Source organism: Xenopus laevis, chromosome 5L, assembly GCF_017654675.1.
Source record: "Xenopus laevis strain J_2021 chromosome 5L, Xenopus_laevis_v10.1, whole genome shotgun sequence".
In the NCBI taxonomy this organism is placed as follows: domain Eukaryota; kingdom Metazoa; phylum Chordata; class Amphibia; order Anura; family Pipidae; genus Xenopus; species Xenopus laevis.
In genome coordinates, this window is record NC_054379.1 from 91,066,145 (window position 1) to 91,090,615 (window position 24,471).

A 24,471-nucleotide genomic window follows, 5' to 3' on the forward strand; every position below is an offset into this window, starting at 1 on the left:
TGGGGTAGTACAGTAATGACATGGGTTTTCTCAGTTTCTCACTCAATGAGATATGAAGCCTTAAACGTTGCCAAGGATTTGGCAATTGCCTTGTATTGTAATAAGATACTATTATGTACATTCCAAGCATCTCGTTTAATTGTTTTCCCACATTATCGTAAACATTTTAAAGTATGCTGAAGATTGTTACAGTTCCCTAAAACCTGAAATGAGCCTTAGCTGCGCTACTAGGACTTTCTAGTATCTTAAAGGGGAAGGTCCTCTTAACTTTAAATATGATGTAGATATTGATCAATTTGCAGTTGATTTTTTTTTCTATTTGCCTTTCACTAACCCGGAATATAAACTTTATTTCATTTGCCAGAGTGAGCAAAGCCTGGTAGCCAAAGAGCAGGCTGATTCTTAGAGTAGAATTTCCATTGTGATTTATAATGTATCTTTCTATGAAGGACATCTTTCACTCTCTCATTCAAACCACTGCCTGGTTGCCAGACCACTTAGACTCCAAAATGTATTTTCTTATAATATTACTGTATAAATTTAATTTTAAGATGAATGCCCTAATGTTTATTGTCCACAACCATTAGGGGGTAGAATGTGTAAAGAGAAAGGCCTACTGTAGAGGTTAACAAACAAGGGAAAGTTGTGCTCACCACTAATTTTTAAAACCATTAGGCGAGGGTGCAATGAGGTTGTGACCACAAAATACATATAGACAAATACAAGAGTCCTCTGCACTCAACCCATTATCAATATATTTAAGACAGCGACATTTTGTGCATACTGCTACTAAAAAAATGTCTTACCCTTTAAACAAAACAGGGATTGTTTGTCCATATATTGCAATATATTTAAGCTGGCCAACTACGTCAAAGTCATCCCATATCTGGCCAGTCCTATGCTCAGTTTTCATCTGATTCATTAAGAATTCTATTACTTCATTATACATTTTACAAAGGGACCAGGTTTTACCTGCAACTTACTTGCTGCTTTCAAAGTAAAACTCCCAAGTGCAGAGGACTCTTGTATTTGTTTACTGTAGAGGTTCCCATTAGGGGTTAAGGAGAGGTGAGTATGTATGATTGTTATTCTATTCAATTTTAATATTAAAGCAAGCAGCAGTGGCACAACCCAGGCCTCCCCAAAATATAATGTATAGGTCCCCTTCCAACCATGATGCTGTGCACTTGCAGGTCACTCACTGTTACCCAGTGTCTCCATTGAACCCCCTGTTCCCCTGGACCATCCTCCACAGGGGTAGAGTCTGCTCCCCTTATAGTTACACCACTGGCAAGCAGCCATTAATAGACTGAATGATTGCTTAAGGGACTGTTTAAAGGGGAACTATCGTGAAAATGATATTAGTCATGAATTTAATATAAGCGTCATCACACTGAAATAAGAAACTTTCCAAATACAATCAATTACATATTCTGCATCATTTCTGAAATAATCACGTTTACCTTCACTATCCCTCTCTCAGCATCGGTTCCTCTTTATTTCGCCTTCATGCAGCAATTGGGTGTCTTTCGCACAAATCCTGCATATAGAGAAACATAATTTTAATTGAGTGAGTTCTAATACATCTTCTAGGCAAAAGGAGCCCCCCTATAAGATATATTGATCTAACTCTCAATGATTAGCTGACACCCAACTCCGGGATGAAGAGAAAGTTTCTTATTTCATTATGATGAAGCTTATATCAAATTTTCAAAAAGGTCACAGGTCACCATGTACAAGAAATATATTTGTATAAATTAAATTGAATTTAATATTTCCCCCATATTGGTATTCCAAAAAATATAGGTTAGGTAGCTCTCAGTTTTGTTTTCTAGGTACTAAGAACTATTACAAAAGTGTCTAGGTCATCACTTATCCAAGTCAATAGCTTAGTTCTGCAACTATGAAGACTGCAGACGACAGAGCAGAAGAAAAAGGAAACATTTTCAGCTAGAGTAATACCTACTTTGTCTGCTGTCATTTCTAGCCATTATCATTAAAGCTGTGGGATACCTTGGATATCTTGGGGCTACTTGACAAAATCTAACAAATTGTAAATGTAAAAAAAACCATAGTTTTGCCACTTGCATGGCTTTATGCTGAGTAAGTACTATCTTATATAATCTGGTTATTGCTGAGAAATAACGAGTCTAGCAAGAATGAACATATAGTTACAGACTTTGGAAAATGGCAGTGCTTTTATCTGGAGTATTACCATTGATAATGAGATTCTGAATAATAATAGATAAACTGGGAATTTCATTTAAATTGCCTTACAACAGAAGCCATTAGATTCCTGTTATCAAATATGAACATGTCTCAGGTTTTACTGATTTTGGACTATATATCAAACCAATTAAAAATGCTGTGTGCATGTTCTATCACATGATTTTATACGCCAATGTGTTTCTAATTAGCAAACTGTCTGCAAACAGTATTATTTCCGTGTACATTTAGTATCTGGTTCTAGCTACACTCTCACATCTGAAAACAATGTGCAACACAATCTGTTGTGAGTTTACAGAGCTCGACTGTAGAATATTTTACTAACGAGAAGTTGAAGCTGAAACCATTTCTACTCTACAAGGATTTATAAAACAGCACTGGTTGTCAGCTTTAATATTTGTTTTACAGTGAAACTTGTCTTGAATGCCTTTTAAAGAATCGGAACAGGTAAACACTGGCTCTGTAACTAGCTGAAATCACTACATAAATGCGACCAAGGGACTATTAAATCTAGGACTATTGTAGCCATTGCGTGTTTAATGAAAACCTTGCCAAAGCTTTGTATGCATTTATGACTATGCTAAGCATTTCACATTTAGAGATCGGTTCTTTTAAAGTATTAGAAATATCATTGTGAAAAACGATATCTTTCAAGGGGAACTATCGCGAAAATTAAAATTTAATATACGCTTCCTCATACTGAAATAAGAAAATTTTTAAATACAATACCGTTTCTGAAATAAATAATCAAGTTTATCTTCACTATTCCTCTCTCAGCATCTGTTTCTCCTCATTCTGTCTTCATGCAGGAGTTGGGTGTCAGATGATTAAAATTACCCAAAATCCTGTCTCTCTACATGCAGAATTTGTGCAAAAGGCAGCTATTTTGTTAGATTTTGTTTGTACTGGAATCATTTATTTGAGTGAGATCTAATACATCTGCTAGCAAAGGGAGCCCCCCCCATAAGATATATTGGATCATTCATCTGACCCAACTGCTGCATGAAGACAGAATAAAGAGAAACAGATGCTGAAAGAAGGATAGTGAGAATAAACTTGATTATTTCAGAAACAATGAAGAATTTTTAATTGATTGTATTTAGAGTATTATGAAGCTTATATAAATTTTTAATTTTCGCAATAGTTCCCCATTCAGGAATTACAGTATAGTATAACATGAAGGGGCAAATTTACTTAAGATCGAATATCGAGGGTTAATTAACCCTCGATATTCGACTATGGAAGTTAAATCCTTCGACTTCGAATATCGAAGTCGAAGGATTTAGCACTATTCGTTCTATCGAATGAAAAATCGTTCGATTGAGCGATTAAATCCTTCGAATTGTTAGATTCGAAGGATTTTAATCCATCGATCGAACGATTTTTGTTCGACCAAAAAAAGATTGCTAAGCCTATGGGGACCTTCCCCATAGGCTAACATTGACTTCGGTAGCTTTTAGGTGGCTAACTAGGGGGTCGAAGTTTTTTCTTAAAGAGACAGTACTTCGACTATTGAATGGTCGAATAGTCTAATGATTTTTAGTTCGAATCGTTCGATTAGAAGTCGAAGTCGTAGTTGAAGGTCGAAGTAGCCCATACGATGGTCGAAGTTGCCAAAAAAAACATTTGAAATTCAAAGTTTTTTTTCCTCTATTCCTTCACTCGAGCTAAGTAAATGGGCCCCTAAATATGGCTTGTTTACAAATATTGTGTGGCACAAAAAATGAGTGCAAATCACCAGATATTTTGTTCACAGCGCATCTGCCTACCCATTGGAGCAACTCTTTGCACCTCCAGATTAGAGCACAAACATTGCGTGGCATGTAACTTGTTACAGTTGGAATACAGTAAACAACAGTCTAAAATGTCCAGAGTGTATCTTCCCATGCAAACTATTTTACAATCTTGTATCTAGCTAGGAATTAATATAAATAATAGATACCAATTTTGGTCTAGTGACCCATAGCAACCAATCAGTTGCCTTAAAAAAGAATAGCAGCAAATACCATCTGCTGATATATTGCTACACTATACCTGGTGCAAACTATTATTACATAAACACATAGGATTTAATTCTCCAAAAATCAAAATCGATTTGAATCGAATAGGGCATAGGCAAAAACATACAGGAGAGAAGCTAGGGATTAATCATGAGAAGGGAAGAGGTAGTATTCTGGGAAAAAAAGAGGGGAAGGGATGGAGGAATTACAAAACTGAAGCACACAGCATCATTACTCCACCCAAAAAAGCAACTGCATTTGTGCTCCACAGTACAGGAATCCACACATCACTTTTAGGCTTATGATGACAGTTACTACCGTTAGCTTGAAAATAACGCCAGTCTAAAAGCAACTTATCTGCCTCTCACAATATCCCTGCATAATATATAAGAAACACAATAAGCCTCTCTTGTTAAAATCAATGCATGGTTGCTAGGGTAATTTGGGCCCTAGCAACCAGATTGCTGAAATTACAAACTGGAGAGCTGCTGAATAAAAAGCTAAATAACTCATAAACCAAAAATAATAAAAAAAATGAAAACCAATTGCAAATTGTTTCAGAATATCACTCTACATAATACTAAAAGTTAATTCAAAGGTGAAATCCCCCTTTAAAGGTACCTGTGGCCAAACCCATACCCATAAAGGGGTGGTTCACCTTTGGGTTAGGTTTTAGTATGTTATAGAATGACTAGGGATGCACCGAATCCAGGATTCGGTTCGGGCTTCGGCCAGGATCCGGCCTTTTTCAGCAGGATTCAGATTCGGCCGAATCCTTCTGCCCCGCCAAACCGAATCCGAATCCTAATTTGCATATGCAAATTAGGGGCGGGAGGGAAATCACGTGACCAATGACCAATGCTAAGCAACTTTTCAATTGGTCTTCATTATCTAGTTTTTATAGTTGTTCACTATTTGCTTTTTTCTTCTGACTCTTTCCAGCTTTCAAATGGGGGTCACTGACCCCATATAAAAACAAATGCTCTGTAAATCTACAAATTTGTTCTTATTGCTACTTTTTAGGAATGCACCGAATCCACTATTTTGGATTCGTCCGAACCCCGAATCCTTCGTGAAAGATTCGGCCGAATATCGAAACGAATCCTAATTTGCATCTTAGAAGTCCTTGTTTTGTGACAAAAAGTTGTGCAATTTCCCTCCCCACCCCTAATTTGCATTTGCAAATTAGGATTGGGTTCGGCCAGGAAAAAGGATTCGGCCGAATTCGAATCCTGCTGAAAAAGGCCAAATCCTGGCTGAATCCCAAACCGAATCCTGGATTCGGTGCATCCCTACTACTTTTTATTACACATCTTTCTACTCTTATTCAAATCCATGCATGGTTGCTAGGGTAATTTGGACCCTAGCAACCAGATAGCTGAAAGTGCAAACTGGAGAGCTGCCAAATAAAAAGCTAAATAACTCAAAAATCATGAATAATAATAAATAAAAAAAATGGCAAATTGTTTCTGAACATTACTCTTTATATCATTCTAAACGGTAACTCAAAGGTGAACAACCCATTTAATGCTTGAAGCACATATAGCAGTCACAGATCAAGTCAGCTGAATGTTTCTAAGTGTAGGTCTGTCTGTCACTGCTGCTTGTGTTTCAGGCACCTTATGTTAGGAAAGCAGTGACAGTTGGTGAGGGACATTTTGACTGTTACTGTTTTATGTTTTTGTGTCATTAGTCTTAAAGATTTATAGAGCGACAGGGGGAACAGGTCTGCCTTGCTTCTTTTCTGTTGTTTGAACTGCAAATGAAATCATGGATAGCTATAAAAAAGTCTTCCACTTCTATAGAACAAGCACAGCTGACGCTTATAAGGCACTGCTTTTATGCAAGCTTTTAAGAAATCAGTTGACTGGACATTTATGAAGAGCCTATTAGATATGGTGGGAGGACAAATTGTGACATAAAGCTTACAGTATTTGCGAAACAACATTCAATATACAGGGAAACCTTTCAAACCAATGCAGCTGCTAGACATATCATTATGCCTAAAAAGTTTGTGAACATTGTGACCACACACATTATAACACAGATCTGGGGCAGTCAAAATGCTATTCTTTAGCTCTTATCAGAAGAAGGGGAAATGCTTTAGCTACAGAGGACACATAACTAGAGGGGACTGCTTGGGAATGCAAAAAAGAGATCAAAAGTAGCCCCCACTGTCACCTTTTGCTTTAGGGCTAGTCCACACGGGGAGATAGCGACGCGTTTGCGGTCGCGGCGACAAAGCGCCGCGACAGTCGCCGCGACCGGCGCAGGCGACAGTTTTGTATGGGCGCCTATGTAAAAACGCCTGTGCTAACCACACGAGGCGATGCGCTTTTCAACAGTCGCCTGAAAAAGCCTGGCGAGGCATTTTCAGGCGACTGTTGAAAAGCGCATCGCCTCGTGTGGTTAGCACAGGCGTTTTTACATAGGCGCCCATACAAAACTGTCGCCTGCGCCGGTCGCGGCGACTGTCGCGGCGCTTTGTCGCCGCGACCGCAAACGCGTCGCTATCTCCCCGTGTGGAATAGCCCTTAAGCAGGGGTTTCCTATTCATTTTAGTCTTCTTGACCTTCATGATTATTCTGGAGAGCACCACAGCAGTCAAATAAAGTATTTTGCCATATGCTTTAGAAATACTTTGATAGCAGTGGTAGAGTAACAAGAGAAGATCAAAAAACAAGTTCTGCCAAGGAAGCCCTTGAATGCATTAGGGCTCATTTACTAGTAGACTGGTAGAAGAGCAGATCTAATGGAATGTTTACCAACCATGGCCATAGCAACCAATCAGATCTCTTGAGATATTTATCTTCAATGGTAGTAAACATGCCCCCTAGTTCTGCAAAGTAAAAAGAGAATTCTTCTCACAGCTTATACAAGTGAAATGGGTGTGTAAGATGCAGTTAATCACTACCTTGTATTTGAAATATGCCCATTCATTTTAGTAGGAAGTGAATGCAGGTTAGAGGGGCATTTAGTTGCTGCTTTGCATAATGTAGTGTGTTGGGAGTACTCCAATCGTCAAATTGAGAAGGATTTGGGGATATTTGTGGATAATAAACTGTGTAATTTGAGGCAGTGTCATTCAGCAGGTACTAAAGCAATTAAAGCACCATCCCCCTTATGTAATATAAGGTACTAAGTTTGCCCAGGAGCATTAACATAGAGCAACCAATAATATGCTTGCCTTTAAACAGGTGACCAGTAAATGCTACCTGCTGATTGGTTGCTATGGGTTACTGAATCTAAGCAAGCAGTGCCTTTTATTACATAACCCATTATATCTTGCATAAAAGAGGGCATTAAAGGAAAACTATACCCCCAAAATAAATACTTAAGCAACAGCTAGTTTATATCAAATTGAATGACATTAAAGAATCTTACCAAACTGGAATATATATTTACATAAATATTGCCCTTTTACATCTATTGCCTTGAGCCACCATTTCGTGACTCTATCTGTGCTGCCTCAGAGATCACCTGACCAGAAATACTACAACACTAACTGTAACAGGAAGAAGTGAGGAAGCAAAAGGCAGAACTCTGTCTGTTAATTGGCTCATGTGACCTTACATGTGGTTTGTATGTGTGCACAGTGAATCTTACGATCTCAGGGGGCGGCCCTTATTTTTTAAAATGGCAATTTTCTATTTATGATTACCCAATGGCACATACTACTAGAAAAGTATATTATTATGAAAATGGTTTATTTACATGAAGCAGGGTTTTACATATGAGCTGTTTTATGCAATATCTTTTTATAGAGACCTACATTGTTTGGGGGGTATAGTTTTCCTTTAACTTGATGGATGAAAACATAATCCTAAAAGGATGTTAATGAGCTGCAGAGAGTGCAGAGACATGCAACATAACTGATAAAAAAACTAAAGTATTAATTAATTAACTAATTAATTAAACGATAGGGAAAAATGTTCAAGATTGTTGTTGGCAGATTCTGTTAATTTAAAAGTGGCTTGGGTGACTTCTCGAATAAGCATACGAGGCTATTGGGATCTTAAAATTTACAGTTTGTTTAGGTTAGACATCTGTATGTATTGTTTATATATGTGAGTCTATAGTTAGGTTTGTATATGTGTGTGTGTGTGTGTATATATATATATATATATATATTGGATAATGTACCCCCTACTGTAATTTATAAAGATATTATAAGTCACCGAGGAGTTATGTGACCATTATACAGGTCACATCCAGTAACTCCTAGGTGACTTCTGCTAAATTTCTAGTAGGGGGTACATTATGCATTATAATCTACATTTTGTGGGGGGGTCGAAGTTCTGGTCGCCGGCATCAAATTCTGGTCACTTCTGGCGCGACTGCGTCCGTTTCGGACGCGCAGCGTCAAATTTGGCGGGCCTGGGGACCCTGTTATAAACGGCGCATTCTGAGGTCAGAACGCGCCATTTATAAGGATATAATTTACAGTCTGGTCCCATAGGGAAATGACCAGACTGTAGATTTTATATATATATATATATAAATATATATACAGAGAGAGAGAGAGAGAGAGAGAGAGAGAGAGAGAGAGAGAGAGAGAGAGAGAGATACACAGTATATGTACTGGGGTTCATTTAAAAGGGTTGAAATTAGGGATGCACCGAATCCACTATTTTGGATTCGGCTGAACCCCCGAATCCTTCGTGAAAGATTCGGCTGAATACCGAACCGAATCCGAACCCTAATTTGCATATGCAAATTAGGGGTTGGAAGGGGAAAACATTTTTTACTTCCTTGTTTTGTGACAAAAAGTCACGCGATTGCCCTCCCCGCCCCTAATTTGCATATGCAAATTAGGATTCGGATTCGGTTCGGCCGGGCAGAAGGATTCGGCCGAATCCGAATCCTGCTGAAAAAGGCCGAATGCTGGCCGAATCCCGAACCGTATCCTGGATTCGGTGCATCCCTAGTTGAAATTGATGGTCTATTGTCTTTTCTTTAAACCCAAAATTAACTATGCAACAAGTTACAAGTATATAAATTCAGATCAGCACAGCAATATTCATACTGTGAATTAAAACAGCAGAGAAACTACTGTGGGGTTAGGAAGGGCAATGTGCCCTGGGGGGATGTCTTCTTAATATTGACACAGTTCCAATAATAGCTATACATGTTCACATTATCCAAACATATCCTGTGCTCTTCACCTTAAACATGTTCCATTTCCAGAACCAGCAGTGAACAAACAGGTTATATTTATAACTATGCAATGTCAGATGAGGGCCAAAAATAAGAGGAGGTTATGTAGAGATTTAAACACAGCCTTTTCATTTAAACGGTCGGTAACCACAGAGATATGTATCATTTATACTTTATATTTATATTACACCTTAATCTGTCTTGCAGCACGTTATTGAATGATTTGCCTTTATGTCGTCACCAGCATTATCCATACCAATAAACATACAATGATACACAAATATTCACTTAAACCTGGGAAAATGTAGATATGTTAAGAGAGTATAGTGCTTCTGTGTTTGATCATATTCCCAGTGTATGGCTTCTCCTGTTTCTTCCTACCCAGGGTCGGTTCCTAGTCTAAACCTATTCCCTGAGGTTTAATCATCTGAGTTGACCCCAGTCCTTTGATCTGCCTGTTCCAATTATCTCATGACCCTAACCTTCCACATGTGAACACAGCTACAGGTTTGCCTGATGTTCTGCATTGTGTTCAACCAAACTTGCCTTTCTGCTGCCCCATTTTGCCTTCCTTTGTATGCATTTGGCACCTTTGCTTGCTTATGACCCTGTGAATTGTGTGTTATTAATACAAGTAACAGCATACCCAACCATTGCATTGTTCATGAGCGTCATGTGAAAGCCTCATTTTTTTTTTATATAGGTACTACTACTTTTTCAGGATACCCAATTAAGCCATGGAACCAGCTTCACAACCCAAAGGTTGATATAGAAATAGTTCTGACCCTTGTTTAAACCAGATATTTTCTAATGCAGAAGTTAATTTCACTCATGGTGAACACAGTACATCTCTTGGGATATTATATTTGGGTCACACCCCATAGGTAATAGCCACACTGTCATTGGCATGTATTGGCATTTTTGTCCACTGCCATTTTTCCACTTTTTGAGGAATCCCTGGTGTGACATTAGCCTAAGATCATCATCATCATCATTATTCCAACATCAGCGACAATCAGAAGTTGAGTTACACAATGTAACATAAATAAAACAATGACATTTCTATGTTTTTTCTCTGCAAATGCTTTTATTTTACAGTCTTTTCAGTTTCTTCTGATTCTATATTTTCTACTGAACTTTAGAAAATGCTGCAGTGTATGCCTTGAAATTTAGCAACAACCTTGATATATTCATGGAGGTTTTCTAGAATAATAATACTGCAAAACCATGTTTATTATTTTTTAGGAATATTAGAACGTAGAGGAAGCTGATATATCTAGGAGAATGAGCCAATATGTGGGAAAGTTTCATACAGCTTATGTTTTTTCACCTACTCTCTGAGTTTGTATGTCCCAAGAGAAATGACATATATTGCCACCCACCTTAGTTCTTCCTTCCTCTGCCCTTACAAAACCTCTGTGTTATTTTATCTAATCGGATTCAGAGGCCCACTCCAGTTGGCTAGCTCACAGTGTTCAAAGAGTTTATGTTTCTTCTTTCCCAGGCTTCAGAGACACTAAAAATAACTGAGAAAATCTGAACTGAACGGCAGCTATAAAGCAAAAAAATTGGAGATTATTTAGAAGGAAGGGTTAATACATAAATATATGTTTTTTACAAAGTATTTTGCACAAATTTGGAATTTCACTTGATGCTGTGAATTCACTTAAATAAAACAAACAAAAATGTTTATAGAAAATGTTTTACTCTCTTAATATACGTGCATATGCGTGTGTGTGTTCTTAGGATAGCATAGGAATTGAATTCCATTCTTTGTTTTATTCCCTTTGCTGTATTTAGTTTTATTGTATGCCCTCCTTTTTCCTCCTTGCCCACCCCTAGAAAGTGTCGCTAGAGAACAGCATTTCATTTCTGTATTGATATAATAGAGGGTATATTTGTTTCCAAAAATCCTGTAGGACAATGTCACCAACAGTTAATTTGGATCACTAAACCTTTAGTCATTTAAACAAGGTACTGTTTTATTATTAAAAAGAAAAAGGAAATCATTTAAAAAAATGTATTTGATTAAAATGGAGTCTAGATGGCCTTTCTGAATAACAGGTTTCCAGACACCATCCCAGTATATTACAGCACATTGAGCCTGATTTACATGGATCGTTCTCAGAATTCATAACTTTTTGTTCAACAGCATTTTCGCTGGTGATTTTTCTGCATCTGTAATTACATTTCTTGGCCATATAAGGGAGCCTGTGGGACAGTTTTGAGGGTTGTATAAAGAGCTTACAACTTTTTAACTTCTGGGATCCATTAGAAGCGATATTGGGGCCAGTACACCAGTGATAATACTCCGTTGTAGAGTTTAATTGTGCTAACTTCACAAGCTCCCTGTGACTTGTGCTTCTATAGCACCTCAAATTGAGTCTAGCTCTGGAATGGATGAACTTTGTTTATGGATCACCTTGTCTATGCTCTTCTCTTGGAATAAAATGGTGTTAAAACTGGCATAAATAAATCTCCATATTCACAACGAGGACATTTTGACTCAATCGCTACTTTTAATTTTTCTTGATAGACAATTGATGGACACTTTTGTGAATGTGTTGTCAAAATAGGGTTGTCACCTCACCTGTTTAAAACCAAACACATATGGAATTGACAGCCTGCATGGCTAGTGAGCAATTTATTTAGATGCATGATGCATGGCTGCACATAAATCAGTTCAGTCTGCAGCATACATATAACTGAATTTAATGTTACTTTAATGGAGGGTGAATACTTTCAACTCCCCCTGCTATTCCTTCAGTGGTGCTTACACTTGTGATTGGTACCTTCGTTTATTTGTCTAATTCATTAGCTGTGAGTATTTCTAACCATGTGGTGCTTTATAATAAATAAAGCCTTTTCTGTTATTGTTTACAAAGAACCCCTGGCCTTCATTTTCCTTTATTTTATATCTTTGGCAGTATAGAGGTGAAGTTCAACAACACCATCAGGTGCTCCTTTCCCTTAGCGAAAGTCCATCCTGCTGAAAGAGTCAATGTACATTACTATGGAATAAGTGGGGGGATCTTTAACAAGGGAACCCACCAAATCCCAGTCTGGGCTCTGAGGTTCTACTGTTTGAATATCACTTCCAATAAAGTTAGTTATGTTTGGGTCAGTGAGCCCATTGATGTGTTGGACCTTGTGTTTATCAGTTCTGATTCTAGAGTATACAAATATGTTTCTCAATATAAAATTATAATCAGTCCCTCTCCTATTCATATTCCAGTCTCTTATTCAAATCAATGCATGGTTGCTAGGGTAATTTGGACCCTAGCAACCAGATGGTTAAACCTACAAACTGGAGAGCTGCTGAATAAAAAAGCTAAATAACTCAAAAACGACAAATAATAAATAATGAAAACCAAATGCAAATTGTCTTGGAATATCACTATCTACATCATATTAAAATGTAAAGGTGAACAACCCCTTTAGACAGCAGTATTCTATGGCAAATAATGGTTGTTGACTTACTATCATTATGTTCTGCAAATCTAAGCAACTGTTCATTGGAAATCATTTACTAAGGGTACCCACCTTCCAATCATTTTTATTTACACCTGGCAATAAAAAAATGATTTCTCAGAGAGATGGATGACGTTCCAGGAGTTCAAACAAAAAAATGAAAAAAGAGTTGGGGAGCAACACAAACATGAAAAGTTCCTTGAGGTGCCAATTAAAGGGGTGCTTCACCTTTACAGTAATGTTTAGTATGTTATAGAATGGCTAATTCTAAGCAACTTTTAAATTAGTCTTGATTTTTTACTTTGTTATAGTTTCCAAATTATTTGCCTTCTTCTTCTGACTCTTTACAGCTTTCAAATGGGGATCACTGACCCCATCTCAAAACAAATGCTCTGTAAGGCTACATATTTATTGTTATTGCTACTTTTTATTACCCATCTTTATATTCAGACCCTTTCCTATTCACATTCCAGTTGATTATTAGGGTTAATGGGACCATAGCAACTAGATTGCTGAAATCGCAAAATGCAGAGCTGCTAAATAAAAAGCTCTATAACTCTGCAAAAAACAATTGCAAATTGTCTCAGAATATCTCTCTACAAAATACTAAAAGTTCATTTAAAGGTGAACAACCCCTTTATGGTTGTTATTGGCTATTTTGTAGCCCCTTTTGTGGACTGGCTGCCCACACATTACTGTTTTTGGCAGTACACCTATTTGCAACCAAAATTTGCCTCCAAGCCAGGAATTCAAAATTCAGCACCTGCTTTAAGGCCACTGGGAGCAACATCCAATGGGTTGGAGAGCAACATGTTACTTGTGAGCCAATTCGATTCAATTGGATCAGCCTGTGTGTAGTCACACATAGCAGAACTGAACTGAAGCTGAGGTCAGTGTATGATCACACACAGGCTGATCGTATTCAAATCAATGGAGCAGGGACACTGAACAGATCTGCTTCTCTCAGCCTGAAGAAATACGCAGGCCTACAACAGCCAAAGCCTTCAGCCTGTGTGCCCATAACCTTATTTAAGTGCATTCATTGATCAGATATATCAACATAAGGACTGGCTGACAAATTTAATAAAAATTATAAGTTGCAAAAAAAAGAGAGAACTTTATAGCAGGAACTGGGCAGAAACTCTGGAATATATTGTAAAGGAACTGATGAAGGTTCATACTAGTGTTTTGAGCAGCACATCTACAGTGTCTGGGCCCACTGGGGCTGCCACATCAGGGGTCACACACACCCACCACAGGAACCCTGACCCCTCCTCCATAAACTTTAGGGCCCCCTGCACCAGCCGCAACCCTCCTCCATCCCTGCAGAATGTCAGGGTGTCTGGGCTGGCGGGGCCCACCGGGTTTTTTTCCTGTGTCCCACCAGCCCAGTCTGACTCTCCACATCTGTAAAGTATAAGCCTTCTGACATAATTATGGGCCCCCTCACTTGTCAGTGAGCTGTGTCACATGTCAGAGCAGCAGAGCAAATTAAGGATTAGAAACAACTCAGTAAATAGATTAGAAACATCAAGTATATAGAATCTTTTGATCTATGACAGCAGTCAGACAGCAGAATGCCATAACCTGTTTTGTCTGAGGTCCCCTCTTTAATTTTGTTTCCTGGTGCATTCTGAGCATAGGAAACACAGAGTGGAGACAGTGCCAAATGGTATAAGGAATATACAGGTATGGAACCTGTTATCCAGAATGCATGGAACCTGTGTTTTTTTGAATAATGGATCTTTCCATTACTTGGATCTCTATACCTTTATTCTTGAAAAAAATGTTTTACTAATACCAAAAATTAGTATTACCTCCATCAAAAGTGATATCATTGCCTTACTTTATAAGCCTAAAACAAGGATTGCAAATTAAAATAACACCAAAAAGTATCTTAGTAATACAATCCTTTTGGGCATTTTTAATATTTAAATGGTTTTGTAGTTTGTTTTAAGGCATACTGTTCCACAGTGCAGAAAGACCCTTTAAATGGAAAGGTCCCATGGATCCCATACATGATAATCAAATATCACTAGTGACTATGGTCTTGGTTAGGTGTTCATAGACAAAAGAAATATGTTTTAAATGGTTTCAGTGATAATAAGGGAGATTGTTCTACACAGAAGAGGCAAGATTCTCTGTTGATGCTGGAGTACTTGAGAAAAGATGCACTGGGTCATGTCCCATTCAGGTGCAGCAAAATGGCAGTTGGTCACATGGTATGCGCACTTCCTGTTATATACCCATGATCCCTTGCAAAGTAACAGTTGGTTGCAACGAGCCTGGTTGTCTTTGGTGCTGCACCAGCATTTGGAGATTTTGGAGATTTGAGCGACTTCCAAAGCGATTTTTTTTACAGTGAGAAGAAAAGAACTTATCCAGGATGGACTCTACAATCAATATGATCAAGCAAATAAGATCTCAGCTTGAGGAGGACAGCAGGATGGAAACACGTGAGAGGGTTAAGAGAAAGAGGGAGCAAAGCCCAGAGATAAACAACAAAAGACCCCACCAAAAGACAGAGCGAGCAAGGGAGAGGAGAAGGAGGAAGAGGGAGAGGAGGAGACAGAGGCTCTTGTATGAGAAGAAGGAAGAGCAAAGAAGGAAAAGACCAAGAAGCAGCGACAGGGATGAAGCAGAAGGTAAAAAGGATCAGACTATCCCATAACATAGTGTAACTGTCTCTAACTGTCTCTTCAAGCTTGTTACCTATACCCCTTTCTATTAGCCACAGGACATCATATTTTGACCTCATTGGCAAAGGCTAATTCCCAGCCTGACTGTAACATGGTATTTAATGTATTAGATACAGTGACATTGGAGCACAATCACTCTAAGGGAAAGCTGTCACTGGTCCATAACTGACATAAAAAACTGTTGCAAATGCCTAGCATTAAACCTAGCATTAAACAGTTTGCCTCCTCCAGTTATCCACTTGTGTCTGTCTGACTATATATCTATCAATACCTATTTATCACTCTAGCCAAAACAAATCCTGATCCTTCCTATGAATCCCTCATTCAGTCTCACTCCTGTGTTGTTCCCTAAGGAGCTGCGATGCCAATTTCATTCCTTCTAATGGTTACCATAGTGTCTAGTACAGGGATCCCCAACCTTTTGAACCTGTGAGCAACATTCAGAAGTTAAAGGAGTTGGAGAGCAACACAAGCATGAAAAATGTTCTTGGGGTGCCAAATAAGTGCTGTGATTGGCCATTTGGTAGCCCCTATGAGGATTGGCAACCTACACTGAGGCTCTGTTTGGCAGTGCACCTGGTTTTTATACAACCAAAACTTGTCTCCAAGCCTGGAATTCAAAAATAAGCTCCTGCTTTAAGGCCACTGAGAGCAACATCCAAGGGGTTGGGGAGCAACATGTTGCTCACGAGCTACTGGTTGGGGATCACTGGTCTAGTATAATCCTATGTATGTGCAACACTGAAGGGGGAAATTAAAATGTAATATAAACGTTATCATACTGAAATAAGAAACTTTCCAAATACAATCAATTAAATGTTCTGCATTGTTTCTGAAATAATCAAGTTTATCTTCACTATCCCTCTCTCAGCATCTGTTTCTCTGCATGAAGCAGTTGGGTGTCAGTTAGATCCAATATATCTTATAGGGGGGCTCCCTTTCCTAGCAGATGTATTACAGCTCATTCAAATAACAAAAATCTAACAAAATAACTGCCTTTTAAAACAAATTCTGCATGTGTAGAGAGGGAATTTCTGGTGATTTTACTAGAATGAGCTCTAATACATCTTCTAGGCAAAAGGAGCCTCCCCCCATAAGATACATTGGATCTAACTGAATATCTGACCAACCAACTGCTGCATGAAGACAGAATGAAGAGAAACAGATGCTGAGAGAGGAATAGTGAAGATAAACTTGATTATTTAAGAAATGGTACAGAATTTTTAGTCAATTGTATTTAGAAAGTTTGTTATTTCAGTATGCTGAAGCTTGTATTGTATTTTAATTTTACGATAGTTCTCCTTGAAGCAAACCTGTGCCTCATTTGTAGTATAACCTCTAGATTGTAAGCTCATATGGGCAGGATGTTCTGACCTAATGTCTCCCTTTATGCTTGTTCTATCCTTTGCCATTGCTTTTGTTATGCTGTTTGGGTTTTCCTGGGCCAATAGTATGGTGGTACTGCATATGTTGGTGCTTTATAAGTAAGTGATAATAATAATACAAGTATAGGATCTATTAAGTAGAATGCTTAGCACCAACAATTTCCCAGATGTTTTTCCAGGGTTTTTTTCCCTATAATTTAGATAACTATATCTTAAAGGGGTTGTTCACCATCCAACACTCTTGTCCATGCTGAGCAGAATCCAGGAGGTTCATTAAAGGCAGCTGTTAGAATTGATACAATAGTTGCTAATATTCCACATGTCGCTGAAAAATGTATCAACTAAATGTTGTAAAATTGTAGCAGTTTAGAGTCTGCGCCTGAATTACTGAGCTGTCACACTGAAACACCAGAGACAGGGACATTAAACTGAAAACAATTAAACTGAAAAAGTGTTTGGAAGGTGAACAACATCTTTAATAGTATATACCACATCCACTTGTTCCTTGGTCAGGGAAAAAGTCATTTTTGTGAATAGTTCCTTCAATTTATTTTTGGTTTGTTATAAACATATCCTCAGTATTATGCCCATAATATATGTCTTGTATATTTGCAATATAAATTATTAACAGGATTTCTTTTCTAACAGAAGGAGAAAGTGCCTGGAAGCGAACAAACATGGATGAAGAAAGATGTGATCCACTGGACATTTCCAGCTACAATTTCCATCACGAGCTGGGCAATGGATCATTTGGCAATGTGAGCAATACATGCATGTTTTACTTATCTGCCATTAAATAAAGTACCTATAGTTGACAGTCAAAAACAAGGGCCCTGGGTTTAAAATGGTCAAATAAAAAGCAGGATCAAATATTTTTTCTACACATACAGGTGTAAAGATCATACAGGGTTGTCACTAGAACTTACTTGGCCCCACAAGTCTTAGGACTAGGACCCTTCTATGTGGGCTTGCCTGTGGTTTTTGTTTTTTTAAAAAATTCATCTTAATAAGTTGCTTTAGTGAAACTGGTCCTTTGTACATCCATTCTTGGGGAAGACCTATCTCTATAGTGGCCTTGTTTATGTGAAGCAAAGCAGTGGGCAGGGTCAGACAGGGGGGCTTCTGCCTCAGGGCCCCCCTCCAGACCCCGGGGGATGCTGCCTCAGCGGCTCCTGTCTAGCACTCGCACATGCAGGCCAGCGAGCTTTTTTTCAAAAACAAAATAAAAATGTGCATTGTGGCGGTTTTGTATCATTTATCCCTTCTCTTTTTTAGGTTATGTTAGCATCATTGCCCAACAGAAAGAAACCAGTGGCAATTAAAATCCTTAAGAAAGAAAACATCAAGCTTAAAGAAAGATATGAGACTGAAGTGAAGGTGATGAAGCTGGCTTGGAAATGTCCTTTCCTGTGCAACATCCATGCAGCATTCCAAACACAGGTACAATTAAGTGTCATATTGCAGTGAGGTGTGTTGATGTAGTGGCGTACAATTTTCCGCTGTTGTTTCAAATTCCTGTTTTTATTTGAATGCATGGAAAATTGTTTACTGACTAGAAAATATTCAATAGTTCATCTTGGCATTGTATCTACCCATCATTACAAATGAGGTTTTGGATCTCTTATCCAAAAACCTGTTTTCCAGAAAACTCAAAATTGCAGGAAGGCCATCTCCAAATAATGCATTTTAATCAAATAATTGAAATATTTTAAAATAATTTCCTTTCTTGCTGTAATAATAAAACAGCACTTTGTACTTGATGGAAACTAAGCAACATGAATCCATATTGGTGGCAAAACAATCCAATTGGGTTTATTTAGTGTTCAAATTATTATTATTTAGTAGAGATAAAGAATGGTGATCCAAATTACTGAAAGATTCCTTATCTGGGAAACCCCTAGAACTGTATTTGCATAATGCATCACTCAGGACACAGGGTTAGTTATAAAAACACATGCAGTAAGTCCGACTTGTGGTTCCAAAGATAATTTGTTTGACTCTGCTGTATCTGCCCTATTATGGCTGAGCTACACAGCAGGGTTGGAGGTTAATCTGGTCCTGGTTCCAGGGCACATGCTCATAGTTGGTGATCAGCACCAGGGAGCAGAATTGAAGCAGAAGAACGTTGCAGTCACCATGGTACTCAGCTATGCCTAAGGAGTATAGGGGTGCAGGGCTGCACTTGGAATGTGGTTGCAGCAGTGCAGGAGAGGGGCCTGGGGAGGGGATGTATGGTCACTAATTGAATTTAGTTTTCTTTTAATATTGTTGTGCAGTGGTATCTATGTAACAGGTGCTTTCTTTTTCTAATTCTATCCAGCTGCATGCCTTCATTGTGATGGAATATGCAAGTGGAGGAAGCCTACAAGATCTTCTAAACAACAGAGGCTATCTGGACATGGACTCCGTACTGTAAGTGACATACAGCCTGGGGAGGTGCTTTTCTTCATGTAGCAGCCATATGTTGAATGTGTAGTAAACACAGTATGGCAACAACATTTTGCCAGAGTGTAGCAGCAACACAAACACTATACTAGTCCCTGACACACACCACCTTGTCACCAGTCCATGACACATGCACATTCCAGAAGAGTAAAAACTAAACTTAGATGCTAAAAGCCAAACTCTTTTCACTAATGCACATGCAAACAGCACAGGGCAGCAGTAGGGATCCCGGGGACAGAAAGAAAGATGGCAACACGGCACTCACTAGCATTGTCCCTTGGCTGATGTGATTTTTATTATGATTATAATTCATGATTATAATCACCAGAGGATGCTTATAAAATTGGCACCCCAGTAATTAAGCCTTGGCTTGTCCTTTTAAGGTGTAAGGATAAGAATATATATCCACTGTGCATTTTTTACTAATTTTTTCAAAGGTACTACGCAGCTGAGATGGTGTGCGGCCTGCAGTTTCTGCACTCTGAAGGAATCATCCATCGGTAAGAACAGTTTTCTATATGATCTTTCTGTAATATGTTTAATAGCTGATCTTATTGGGGGCCTTGTATTGCAAATCCATTGCAGGATGCAAAGTGAAAAAAAATCTGGTGCAATCTACAATGTTTTTAGCACTTTGCATCCTGCCATAGGAGGGAGCTGTCATCCATTTGCCCTCACACAGAACCTCTGTACATTATGGGGCAAATTCACTAAAGGACGAAGCGCCTAACGCTAGCGTTAATTCACTAGCGTAACGCATTTTCGTTAATTCCCCGTAAATTCGCTAGTGTTAATTCGCACCCTTACGCCTGGTGAATTTGGACATAACTACACAAATTCACTGACGCGTGCATTTTTCTGAACGCTACCTTTTACGCCAGGCTTCCTTCGCCACCTCAGACCAGGTGAAGTGCAATAGAGTAGATAGGAATTGCTTCAAAAAAAGTTAAAAAAATTTCTAAGTCCCAAAAAACGCTGGCGTTTTTTCTTTTTTTATGGGTGATAGGCTGAAAAAGATCGAAATTTTTTTTTGGGGCTACCCTCCTTCCCCCCTACATTTCCTAACTCATGGCACCTTAACTATACAGTGGGCTCATGTGTAGGGTAAAATAAAAATTTTATTTGCTGTTTTGAAGGTTTTCCAGGCTTGTGTTGTGCTGCTACATATTCCTCCATTGTAACTTCAATTTGGCGCCGTATGCAAATTAAGCATCGCTAGCGTAACTTTGCTTTGCTTGGCGAATTAACGGCAAATTAACGCTAGTGCAACTTCGCAACCTTATGCTTCCCCTGAGCGCAACTTCGGATTTTAGTGAATTTGCGTAGCTCTGGCGAAAATACGCTTGGCGAAGTGCGGCGAATCGGACGCTGGCGCAACTACGAATCTTAGTGAATTTGCCCCTTTGTTTCCACATATGCCCATTAGATTTTTAGGTTCTGCCATACAAACAGAATTATGCAGTGACACCTGTACTTTACTTTACAGAGACTTCAAACCGGAAAACATTCTGTTCAGCAACAAGGGACACATCAAGATTGCTGACTTTGGATTGGCTGCTGAGAACGTATTTGGCAACAAAACCATCTCAGGATCAATTGGGACATTGCACAACATGGCCCCAGAGGTGAGAGACTTATTACTTATATATAGGGATGTAGCGAACCGCCGATAATGTGTTCGCGAACGCCGTTCGCGAACACCGGCAAAAAATGCAAACAGTTCGCAAACAGTTCGCGAACTTCGAACATCCGAAAATCGTTCTATTCGAATGATCGAAGGATTTTAATCGTTCGATCGAACGATTTTCGTTCGAATCGAACGAAAATCGTTCGATTTTAGCGATCGAATGGTCGAATGGTCGAACGATTTTGACGCGAACGCCTATTGGCGAACGTCGCGCGACGTTCGCGAACTTGCGGCGGACGCGAACAGTCGATGTTCGCGCGAACAAGTTCGCCGCCGAACAGTCCGCGACATCCCTACTTATATATGTAATGCACAGAATTTTACAGTATGGAAAGTAGTGGAAGCACATTCCATATAATGTCCATATAATAAAAATAATAATAAATGCCCATATAATAATAATAAATAATAATTTTTTCAGCCGTTATGTTTTTAAAAGCATCTTCTTGAATCCAAGCATAATTTTTAACCCTTAAATCACTTGTGAAAACAAACGTTTTTAATAGGCTCTTAGCTAGTTGTAGTTCCTATTTAGTTCTACCTTTTTTTCCACATGGAGAACTGAGTTTCTTGGTAGAACTTGAACCAGAGATTGATCGCAGAACCCTTGAAGCCTAAATTTCATCAAGGCATAAACACAAACGTTTATAAACTGGAATTTCTGTATTTGATGGGGAATGACCTTTTTTTTGTATTTCAGATGGTCCAGTGTCACATCTACAATTCAGCAGTAGACTGGTGGGCTTTTGGGATTGTCTTGTGCAAAATGGCCACTGGAAGATCACCTTTTTATGAAGGCCGTAAAGCAGAGAAATGCATCCATTTTATCCTCAATTGCCAGCCCAGCTATTCAGAACAGCTCAGTACAGAACTGCAAGATCTTCTGGAAAAGGTGGGTGCCAGTGCATCTGATTAGGATATATATGGCATTTATATGGACTGTAGTTTTGGTTTCTATTAGAAGCAGTAAGTCACTTGTTTTTGTTCCCTTAGCTCCTAAAGAAGAAGCCATACCAGCGGCTTGGGTTCAAGGGGGATATAAGGAGACACCACTTTTTTAAATCTATCAACTGGATTGAAGTAGAAAGACAAAAGGTCGAACCACCTTTCCAGCCAGAACCTGTAAGTATATGACTGCAATAGATATTGTGAAACCATGGATTACAAGCTACACACTTTAGTTTATCTAACAGTTCAGCACACTAGATATCCAAGAGACTTTAATAACCCATCAATATTTCTGTCTTTATGTGCCTGTATAACAGGAATAGCTCAAGGAGTTAACTCCTTATTGCACCTTTTATGTTATAAAGACTGCAACCACAGTGTACCACATATCACTACATAATGCATCTAAATTCCAGGAGTATTTACAAAGCTGTACATCAATTTTACCTAACTGCAAAGCAAATAGTAAAATAAAGTGGGCATTTGGATAATGCTCTGTAAAAAAACTGTGTACTCCAGAATTTTCTTTCTGATGCATTTTCTTCCTTATACATGATGGTATGTGGGCAAAAAAAAAACAACGCAATATGACATGCATTCTTTAGACGTGCCATTTGTGTAACACATTCATTTTGAGTAAAAGAAAGGTTGAACTCCAAGAAGTGTCTTTAAAATCTGAAACACTTACACAATGTACATATAGTACAGCTTCCAAGATACTCTTTTCTAATGTAAGAATAATGCAAATATGCAAGCCTAAGCTTGTGCTAGAGATTCAAAGGAAATAAAAGTAATATGATGGCATGTTTCATTATTTTTCACCCAATGAACCAGTGTTTCCTTGTTCTTCCCATTAAAGGGCATGTAAAGGCAAAAATATAAAATCCCATTTTTACTTTCTTTAATGAAAAAGAAATCTATCTCCAATATACTTTAATTAAAAGATGTCTACAGTTTTTATCATAAACCTGACTGTATGCAGTGCAATTCCCCCTTCTTTTACTGCTGTGGATAGGAATTGTCAGATGGTCCCCAACTGCTGTGCAGGTAAATGATCATACTTTCAAATGGCAGGGGTTGCCCCCCCACCTGACTTCCCAGAACTCGAGCAGCATTGTTGGATTCCCTGTAGAGATTTGTATCCAGAGATGCAGTGCAGTCTCTATATTATGATTATTAATCAGTCTTGCTGTATTGGCTTCTATGGCAGATATTATTTGACTTGTGCTGTTTTGATAATTTATGACGATCCCTAAGCTTAACCTCCTAACTGAAGCCCATACCACACTGAGCATGTGCGAGTCTTGATATTGCAGAAATGTCTAACAAAGTTACAAGATGACAGCCCCCTGCGCCAACTTTGAAAGCATAAATCATTAGTCTTATTAGGCTGCTGGTGCAGTAAGTTCATGTTTATATTTAGTATGCAAAATACAGCATTTCTAACATTATTCTATTTTAGACTTTAGTTGCCCTTTAAAACACTTTAGGAAACACAGATATTGAAGTGCACTACCTTTAATTTACAAACACACACACAGATATATATATATATATATATATATACACACACACACACACACACTACACGTATAAACTGAAGCCATATATGTAAAAGGGAAAGTAACATGTTTTGTTTATTTTTCAAGCAACCAAATCCTGATGTGAGCATTCCAGCAAGTGCCTTAGAGGTCCTCAACATTGACACCGCCTCAACTCACAGCTACAGTCTTCAGGATTTCACATATCTGAGTCCCAGCTGGAAGACATAAGCCCAGAGGATACATCAACTCCAAGTCCAGTTTCCATCAAAACTGGAAACAGCATCATTTGTTTAAAATCCCACCAGTCTGCTGTATGAATTAACAGTTCCATCTGTAGCTCTACCATCAGCTTCATCAAATGCATCGTTGCTACATAAAGCTCAGCAGCCAACTCAAAGTCTTCAGTCCCACCATCAAATGGAACTACCATCAAATCCATCTTGCATTTCCATCAAAGCTACTTCATCACCTATACTTCCATCTCCATCTGTGAAATTCACCAGAACTACCATCAGCTTCGACTGTCCCTTCAACGGATTACTGGCTCTACTTCTTCAGGTGAAAACATTGGGTCTGGCCTACCATCAGTTGTATCTCTGTATGGACTTACTAAGCTACCCTCTCTAACCCTGATATAAATGTGTAAGAGGAGATGATGTAAGTATTTTTAAATGGTGGTAAGTATTTTAAAATGATTAGAAGAGCTGGGATCCTTTGGTTATATAAGTTTTGGCTAAATGATATAACTAAAGGGCTCTTATAAAACAGATAGTATAAAATCAAACTAGAATTAGGGTAATAGTAGAAATGTAAATGCAGAGGATTGTTAGGAGAGGATAATAAGTAACACTAAGATAGGCTGAAAGTATAAATAAAATCAAGGATATAATAAATATTATAAATACATAA

At 38.4% G+C, this 24,471-nt stretch overlaps 2 protein-coding genes across 2 annotated transcripts; both read left to right on the forward strand.

Annotated features, from left to right (window-relative positions):
* Positions 1-18,203: 18,203 nt before the first annotated feature.
* Positions 18,204-19,931, forward strand: LOC121393538 (protein kinase C delta type-like). The gene is made up of 3 exons (XM_041562368.1): positions 18,204-18,378; positions 19,259-19,350; positions 19,821-19,931. The coding sequence occupies exons 1-3, from the start codon at positions 18,217-18,219 to the stop codon at positions 19,885-19,887; spliced, it is 321 nt and encodes a 106-aa protein (XP_041418302.1). The 5' UTR covers positions 18,204-18,216; the 3' UTR covers positions 19,888-19,931.
* An 809-nt stretch (positions 19,932-20,740) lies between these two features.
* Positions 20,741-23,790, forward strand: LOC121393907 (protein kinase C theta type-like). The gene is made up of 4 exons (XM_041563753.1): positions 20,741-21,008; positions 21,771-21,962; positions 22,064-22,192; positions 23,668-23,790. Exons 1-4 carry the CDS (start codon positions 20,799-20,801, stop codon positions 23,788-23,790), a joined length of 654 nt encoding a protein of 217 aa, XP_041419687.1. The 5' UTR covers positions 20,741-20,798.
* Positions 23,791-24,471: the final 681 nt, after the last annotated feature.